At 34.3% G+C, this 9230-nt stretch overlaps 1 protein-coding gene across 4 annotated transcripts in view; it reads right to left on the bottom strand.

The window, feature by feature from the left end:
* Positions 1-550: 550 nt before the first annotated feature.
* LOC131034295 (ADP,ATP carrier protein ER-ANT1) overlaps positions 551-9230 on the bottom strand; it is a 28813-nt gene continuing 20133 nt past the window's right edge. For 3 of the 4 annotated variants that reach the window (XM_057965762.2, XM_057965764.2, XM_057965765.2), the window contains exons 4-5: positions 6635-7105; positions 3918-4275 (exon numbers count right to left, since the gene is read on the bottom strand). In XM_057965762.2, the coding sequence (XP_057821745.2) occupies positions 6806-7105 (300 nt within the window). In that variant the 3' untranslated portion in view covers positions 3918-4275; positions 6635-6805. Of the gene's footprint in view, positions 943-3917; positions 4276-6634; positions 7106-9230 lie in introns of those variants that run through there. The other variant, XM_057965763.2, reaches the window with a different exon arrangement.

Below are 9230 nucleotides of genomic sequence, written 5' to 3'. Positions count from 1 at the left end.
ATTGAGTTTTTCCTCAATCTTCCAAGTGACATCGGTTGCTGATACTTGTTAGTAATGACATTCAAACACCATAAAAATTTGAAATTTGTTTGTAAATTTTACAGATTATGATGAAAAATGGAAGAGTCTCTGAGATTTACAATTATGACAATAAGATTCATCTGGTGAATTCCAAACCTCGAATTCCCCAAACCCATAGCCCAAGCCAACTTCACTATCCGTACAGATTGAATTGTCACATTTCTCAATTATTTAGTCATCCATATTGGGTTTTATTAAAGAAATTTTTTTTAAAAGACCCCACCATTTTACCAAAAAAAAACCTCAAAAAGCAACAAAACCGCCACCCAAAACCGCCACCCAAAAGAGCTACTGATACAAAATTAGTTAAAAGGAACAACAGTGACGTAAGACACTCAGAGCAGAACAGTAACACTACGAACTAAAATCAAGACAATTTTTTTCAGTTCACATGTCTTTGACAACTTTCATCTAAATCTTGAAATGAGTACTTAGTATCAGAAGAATTTATGAGAGCACATATGGGCGTAAAAGATGCAATTGCCAGTTATTTAATGCTGTCATGTACCAGATTCAGTTACATGTCTATTCTGAAATACATTTAATTTGGATCTGTAAATTTCCTTCCACATGTCTATTCTTTCTGTTTGCATAGGATTCCTGGCATTTTACTGGATTCAGATCGTATGTCAAACCTGATTTGTTGCCAATTTTAAACCGACCCATTCCATGCAGTCTCGCTGAGTGTTTCCTCTTTGAGATCAACTTTACCACCAATATCTTTGCTTGTTTGTTCTGCATTGAATTCTGCCACCACTTTGGTTTTACTTCTTAATGTTTGATCAGTCTTCTACAGTTTACGACCTGCAAATAAAAAAACATTCCAATTCCATTCCTTCTGCTTGCTACCATTTTTTAGACCTGCAAATAAAAAAACATTCTCATTTTATTCTCATTCTCTTTTTTACTGTGGTTGTTTGAACATGTCATATTTTCTGCAATAAGAAGACAATATCATGTGTGGACTATTAGTAAGAAGAATTTAGTACCATGTCCATATTTAATGTACTATTGGTGTGTAGTTTATGGTCTGTTGATCTATCTGGTTATTTTTGGATTTTTTTGTTTGGATTTTTTTTGTTAAAGACCCAGCACTCTGGTACTGCTGCTTTTATTATAAAAAACAATCCATTTCTAGCTATTTCATTAAGTCTTCCATTAAAAATATACACTTATATACATACACATTCATATATATACACATATACTTAATATATATGTCTTATATACACATATACTTACATATATATGTCTTTTTTAAAAATATACACATATATACATACACATTCATATATATACACATATACTTACATATATATGTCTTTTATGTTGTCTCATTCTAGTAGAGATGGAAAAATAACACCCATATAAATGTATGTATAGTTAAATTAATAAATTGATCAGCGTGAAGAACCTATAGTTTATTTGAAATCTCCTTCATTTAGAGTTTCATTTTTCCAACATTCATTATAGTAAATAAATCATTTTTTTTTTTCTTTTATCACTTTATTTTCTATTTTAAATTTCCTTTCCTTACTTTTCTCTTTGTTCCTAAAAGGACAATGCACATCTTTGATTTGCTAAATCTTCAAAAACTAAAATGAGATAAAGATTAATTATAGAAGATTTATAACAAATCTAGTATCTAATAATAAATTTATGTTATTAAATAAATCAAATCTTGAAAATGATTCCAATAAAATAATCAATAACCAAATAAATAATTTTCTAAATAATTAAATAAATATCAAATTGTCTGATTACAAAATCAAGATTATTTATATAGATTAATTAATTGACTCGTTGTTCATTGATCACGATTAAGAATATACCTAACACAACAATCACACCTAAAAAAAATTTTAATCATTGGACCTAAATACATTGATCAAAACAAATGACGTGTAAATTTAGTGTATGTGAATGATCATTCTCAATAGGTTAAAACATCCACATAAATGTATGTAAATGATCATTCTCAATAGGTTAAAACATCCACATACTATTACGATATATCTTTGTCCTACATAATGCTCTCTAAAAAATTATGATGATTAGAATAACCATCCTAACAAAATTCAATGTTTCTTTACCAGAATTTTATCTTAAATTGCATTGCAAGTATATGATGCGCAATTTAATAAGACTCTTTCAAAAAAAATCTCAATTTAACAAGATTATTAGCTTAATGGATAAAAATCGAATGTGACAGGATTTACAAGAGTTTTGGTAAGAACTTAATATGTAGATTAGTGCTAAGGGTTTGAGGCCAAGAGAGTGCACTAAGGATATAGATAGTTTAGAAGGCACTAAGCTCACACATTTCTTACCAAAGATGTCTCTTAAATCAACCCAAAATATTCTTCTCTTTTATGTGTTTTCTTTGCTTTTGTAAAAGTTTGTGTGCATTTTCTCCTATGTGATCCTCATGATTTATGGAAGGCATTACCTCCATGCGGAAGGATTTCGCTTTAGCAATCTGGCTCCACATTTTCACAGAGGACACTTTCAATTCTTCTCCCCGGGATCACAATAGTAATGTGCGGTAACAATCCCATCATATGATTAATCGTCTTCAGCCACCAAGAACTTCTTTTGATCTGTTTTTTCAGTTCTAAAACTATCAATTTCTTGTTGAACGTATGGAGCTTGTCATTTGGAACAGCAGCATATTTTGGCTATTAGCTGAATTTTTGAATTCTAAGTGTGAGAACGTACTTTGCACCATTGTTTGGGGCCAGTGTAATAGAATCTCTTGATCTAGGTCCACACTTTAGCATGGCCCAAGAATCTTGATTTGCTCTTAATTTCCTTACGTGGATAATTGTTAATCTAGCAATGTGCACCCAATAGGGGAGGTCGCCCCTATCTCTAGGTTGATACACACTTTGATATATGCCTTGCTCTAAGAAAAGCTTTATCTTTCAAAATTAACAAGACTTCGTAATTCTAATATCCAGCCTTGAACCAAGTTGTATGCCTGTGCGCTTGTAATCATTCTATTGCTGACCATCAATAAAGACCAGTTATGTTCTTCGATCCTGTCTCTGTGTTTTGCATGGTTGTCTGTTGTTTTTGCCGTACTGATTGGTTTAATAGTACTTGACTGGACTCTCAGACCTTGCTCTGCATCAATTTTGATAGCTACATTCATTGTCTTCAGATGAATTTCTTTCTCAGAATAGCATTTCCAAGCTTCCAATGTGTTGTCACAGAAGATTCCTATTATTGTACTGGCTTCTTACATAGTTTTTCCTGCCATTTAATGTTCTCTCCAAACAAGAAGTACTAAACAATTTTGGTACTGGATATTCATCACATAGTGAAAGCATCCACATTTCTGAGTTATTCCTAACAGTTAATATTATTTCCAAACAGAAAAAATTTCACAATATTGATTCTGTATAAATTATGTAGAGAAAAAAAATTGCATCAACATTACAGACCACTCATCGTGTCCCTTCATGAGATGACCGATTCTCTACACAATTTAACTACTACAGATTGCAAAAGCATTAAGTGTCTGGAATATTTAGTCATGTTATAACAAAACTAGACATTGCCCTACCTTTACAAGTTCATCATATAAGTCTATGATGCCTCCGGATAAAACGGAGCTCCTTGTAGTAATGCTTGTTCTGTTTCACCCCATGTATACACATTTATAGAAAATTGGCTGCTTTGATATCATATTCTAAATTTAAATTATTTGGTGAAGCCGAGACAGAGTGCTAGCACAAGTGACTTTAGAATAGATTAATGAAGATAAAGGAAAGCATCATAAACTTTTAGTAAAACAATAAATAGCAGCTTTGAGATTTTTCAATTACTATGACTTAACAGAACTGCAACTTCCAATTAAATTTACAATGGGCCTTTAAGACAATAAGATTGCATGGCAAACAACTTTTAGGAGGAAATCTGCCATATATAGCACAACAGTATCGTTGAAGATTACAAAATGTTAAGAAGGATTCCACTTCAGAATTAACTCGGGGAATCTGTCAGACATCTCATCCTCAGCGTTTCCAGATCAAGAAGCCTAACATAGAATCATTATCAACACCCCATTTCCGGGGTTGCATTTACAATATGTACGATCAGATAAGAAGATATCACACAGCCGCAGCTACTGCCAATCATGCTCCCAATATGCACTACTTTGTAAGAGAAAGTGAACAGATGAGCGTTGTCCTGCAAAAGAACCTTCCATTAAGTGGCCAAGGAAAATGTCCAATCCACATTAGAATAATGCCCAAATTTGGTTTTAAGCTCTGATGCTGATTTTAAATGGCTGAAACTCTTAAGAGAAACCCCATAAAACTGTGCACGCAACTACTCTTGAAAACTGATTCTTTTACAGGAAGACAAGAATCATAATGTGGCAAGCAAAGAACACATCTCAATAACTCCTTCACAGATAAGTAATATATTCATCGTTTTTTGACTTATAATTATTTGTAGAATTTGATGGCATTTGACCCAATGCTAAAGCATTTTCAAAAAAGGATTGCTAATTGTTGGGGTTTTTGAGTGGTATATATTTGTACCTTGCCTCTAAAAGATTTATATCAGTCCTTTAACAAGTTAAAGACAAGCTTCAAAGTTTTGAGGGAGGGCCCTTGTTCTGAAGAAATGCTTTGTTATCCATGCAATTATTGTTCCCATATTCCAACTCCTTGAACACTGTATTGTTATTAAATCCATTGTAGTTATTAGTGCCCAATCTTCTGATTCATTTCGGAGTAGAGGAACCTTTGAAACAATAAGCTCACGATGGAACTGATAGTGATCTACTTCTTTGATGCTTGTGAACATTTGGGATGGCATAGGATGTTTTGGAATCTTTGTTGGCAGATAAGATATTCTTCTAGGTTTGCTTTTACTGATTGTGGGCCTCATAAATACACTTGTGTTGGAGGGGAAAAATCAATATGAAGATGGATTTCAAAATTGAATATGATTGCACATTTGGATTCCTCTGGAAAAGTTGTGGAGTTTCAAAACAGAAGGCATCTCATTTCAAGCCCATCTACAAAAGTTATGGCATCTGGAAAACTAGATTAGAGAGGGTTAGTAAGTAGCGAATTTGCGTTCCAGTGGATAACTCATCATGGGAAGAGGCAGAATTGTCCATTGCCTTGGAAAAACCATTCAAAAGTGGCAAACTTTTTCACCAGTAAAGCAGGGAACTCATCTCTGTGTGGGCAGTGAGTTAGCAATTGGAATACCAAACAGTTTCTCTTCCATTTTGATGACTAATCTTCTATTTTCCAACCCTTTGGGAAGCTAAGTGAAGGCCTTAACTACCTTCTCCAAATCTTAGAAGCGGTTGGATACTTTTATAGAGGGTGGTGTTAGAGCCATTGTTAAAGATCATACATGTGTACGCAAGTCCATGTGAGCAGGGGAGAGCTTGTTGAGGTGTTCAAAGCTCTTTCAAGCATTGTTGGAGCTTGTTGTGACCAAGTGGATCATCGTCACCTTTGTGCTTCTATTTTCGTAGTGGAAAGAAGATCATTTTCTCCTTAGACTAGTATTTTTGACCCACCATGTGTTTTCTCCAGGTAATATGTGGTATTCTAGATTTATGCATTTTATTTTTTTTTCCACGTTATTGATGTATAATATCTTTGTCAAGGTGTTTCGCATAGGTTAATGGTATCAATGAAATCCGTTGTGAAAGTGCAGAGAGTAGCATAGCCACTTTACAGATCACCAGTAAATAGAATAATGCAAATGTGCTATTTACAACCTACACTTGTCACTCCTATGGGCATCTACTTTGTCTCAGCTCTCAAGCTTTTTAAAGCGTAACATTCAACAGGTTCCAAAACAAACAAAGCCAAGAACCAGTTGGACATCTTGGAGAAATATATGGATGATTTCCAACATGTTAGAGGGAATTTAGAAATAGGAAAAAAAAAGCCTGAAGCAAGACTCGATGGAACTAAAAACCAAAAAGATGGCTCTTCCCTACTCTCTTCTGAGAAACTTCTCTTATTTGAAAAGGCGTCTACATCAGAAAGGAATGGAGTTCCAACCAATTTTGGAAGAAATGAAAATCTCAAGTATATACTACATGGCACAAATTGTGAATATAGTCTAGGAAAAGAAAGGAAAGAAAAGGAAGCAATAGAAGAACTGATGAAAAGAAGCATATTCAAATATGAACTGGAAGCAAGAGCAGAACAGTCTTTACAAGATCAACCACATCAATCTCAGGAACACATCAAACAGGGAAATTTTAAGCAGAACCATTTCAGAGGATTTGTTTCTTTCAGAAAATGATAGATTCTCCTAGAAAAAGGAACAGAGGCTTATGGAAAAGGTTTCATTACAACATCCCCTTGATCCTTTTCCCATTCTTTGCCCATTCTATTCTTGACTTCAGACTTTTTGGCATCTATTGATTCCCCATATAATGTTTGAACAGTGCTTAATTTTTAGGAAATTAATTATTTCTATAAAGAAAAAAGCTAGATTGAAAAATAAATTCTCAAAGAACTATTATTGATTGAAATAATAATTGATCTAATCATTTACAACTCACTTGGATGGCTCCTTCAACCACAAAATTGGTAGCACAATGATCGTGAAGAATATTATTACACCAGATGCAATGTGGAGCTCCAGAAATTTGATGCCACTGAAGCAACCATGCAACTTTCAAACCCAGCAACAATGTGTATCACCTTCAACAATCCCACTAAATATGCGATTCTCATTTAGTTGTTGCCCGTTGATGCAAGTTACCAAATATGTGCATTTGAAGCTGATCATAGCCTGCAAGGACTCCAGCCCCTGCTACTCCTAGCAGCATATTTGCTGTTACTCCTCTGAACAGGGCACTAATGCCCTCATGTTGTACAATTTGCTTAAAGGCGTGTATGGGGTTCCTATACTTGGAAGCTTCACCTGAAGTCATCATCATTCTGCGTCGAAGTGTATCAAAGGGATAAGCCAGAACACCCGCAACTGTTGTCACACTCCAGCCTAGCATGAAGCTAATGATAAAATTTCCCTGCAGCACCAAAATTATGAATATTTAATAACAAAACCAAATAAGACATTATGAAACTATGAGTGCAAAGATTCACCTTGAATGTTGGTCATCTCTATTATTGTTTTAAGTATGTTTTCCCTATGGAGAAGTAGACAAGGTATATGGCTATAAATACACAGGATGTGAAACCTATTCAGGTCCCTCAGTTAAATCATGTTAAAATTGGGACCACTTCAACCTTTTATCTTTTGAAACCGACATAATTTCTTAACTGGTGTAAGTCCGGGGGTTTCATTTAATCTAGGCTGTCTTCCCACTATTGGTATTATTAGTGACTACGTTAAATGTTTTGAACTTCCATTTATGCCAAAATACATTGAAGCATTCCTCTGTTTCATGATAACATGTCCATAGACTATATTTCCAATGATACAAGAGTTCAAGAAATCCAAAAATCCTGGATTGATTTAACATGGGCAAGGACACAATTAAATAATGTTTTTCAGCTCAATTGTTTATCAGAACCACAGAAGCAGCAAAAAAGAATCTCCCAACATGGTTGCAGTACTGCAGTTACATTGAAGGCCACAGTTCAAGAAGATATATGGGCATGAAAAAATTAAAAACCCCAAGATTTCAATTTGATGTTGCTTATAAGAAAGGCTGCAAATGAGATCTAGTGATATTCATATAATATACCTCAAGAGAAAGTATTCTTAAATGAGATTTAACTTTTAAAGTTAATTCAATCTATGAGAAGCTACAGAGCAAAAGCTGGCAGCACATTCATTCAAGAAAGCATGTTGCAATATCAAAATATTAGAAATTAGGTTCCACGGATGGTTGCATGCGTTCATACCACATAGATGGTTTCTCTTAGCCCACACCAAAAGAATGCTGATTGTTTCCTTCAAGTGCCATGACCTGAAACCCAGACCTCTCAAGACACTGACAGAGAAGTCTTATTTGCTTCTCACTTTAACCAATTAATATTTAAAAACTGAAAAGTTGAACTTGCTTGGAGCCTCAAATGTACATATTTTGTTTAACTCCAATGCAAGTCACCTAAATTTAGATTTCAAGCTCCGCAATGTTTACCATCTTGGTTTCCTCTTCATGCACAAAATGTTGAGGATTTCCACCCATATAAATAGAGTTATGTGCCAAATTCAAGAGAATTGAATGCTCAATCAGATATATTCCACATAGGATATACTGCTCAAAAGAAGGAAACTTCTTACCCTTTACAAGATACGAAGCTACCTCCCATGCTATTTTTAGCACGACTATTTGCCAAGTCTCTCACAAGACAAAGAGCAAGGAGGTCTCATCCTTCTTTATATATGATTCATTTGGTGAATTTATTTATATCGTTTCTGTCAACTACTCTTCTCTCAATTTACCATTTTAACTATCTCACCCAAGTTCTCATTCCTTAGACCTAAGTTACCAGTCCTAGTACTAGTTCTAGTTCAAGTTCATGGTTTAGTTCGCATGTTCAGCCAAAAAAAAATGGGAGTGTGGGTTTGTTTTGGATTAATCCATACAAAAACAAATAAAATTAGAAATATCTACATATTTGCAGCAGGAATTACATTCAGAATATCACACAGTGTCATATATTGTATAATAAACAAAACCACCATAGAAACAAAAAAAATATTATAATGTCAATTAGTCAAAATTGAAAGTCATGATATATATTATATATTAACTTTAAAAAATTTAAAATATTAATGTCAAGAATCTACAATCAATCATCATTGATCAAGCATCATCATATGGGTCTTCACAAATATCATCATCACCATCCAAATTAGATGATGTAGGTACTGGTAAATTAGAAGAACCACAAACAAAACCACTGGCTCTAGCACTCGCACTAGGACTAGCACTAAAACTTGCACTCTCATGCTTGCTAGCTGGCTCGTCTTCAACATCAAGTGTAGCAAGGTGGGAAGTGGAAGCATCCAAGTCAATATGCTTTGGCTCAATTACCCACTTCCTTGTAGCCACTTTCTTTGTGTGAAAGGAGCCACAAGTTTGAATGCACATACACTAAGTCCTTTTCCTTTTTTGAGTGTAGTTGATTGCACTTTACTAAGTGGAAGGAGTATGTGCTTCAATTCCTCTTAGATGCAAA

This window comes from Cryptomeria japonica, chromosome 3 (genome assembly GCF_030272615.1).
Source record: "Cryptomeria japonica chromosome 3, Sugi_1.0, whole genome shotgun sequence".
Classification (NCBI taxonomy): Eukaryota; Viridiplantae; Streptophyta; class Pinopsida; order Cupressales; family Cupressaceae; genus Cryptomeria; species Cryptomeria japonica.
The sequence above is the reverse complement of the archived record's forward strand: the minus strand, read 5'-3'. Positions and strand labels throughout refer to the sequence as shown.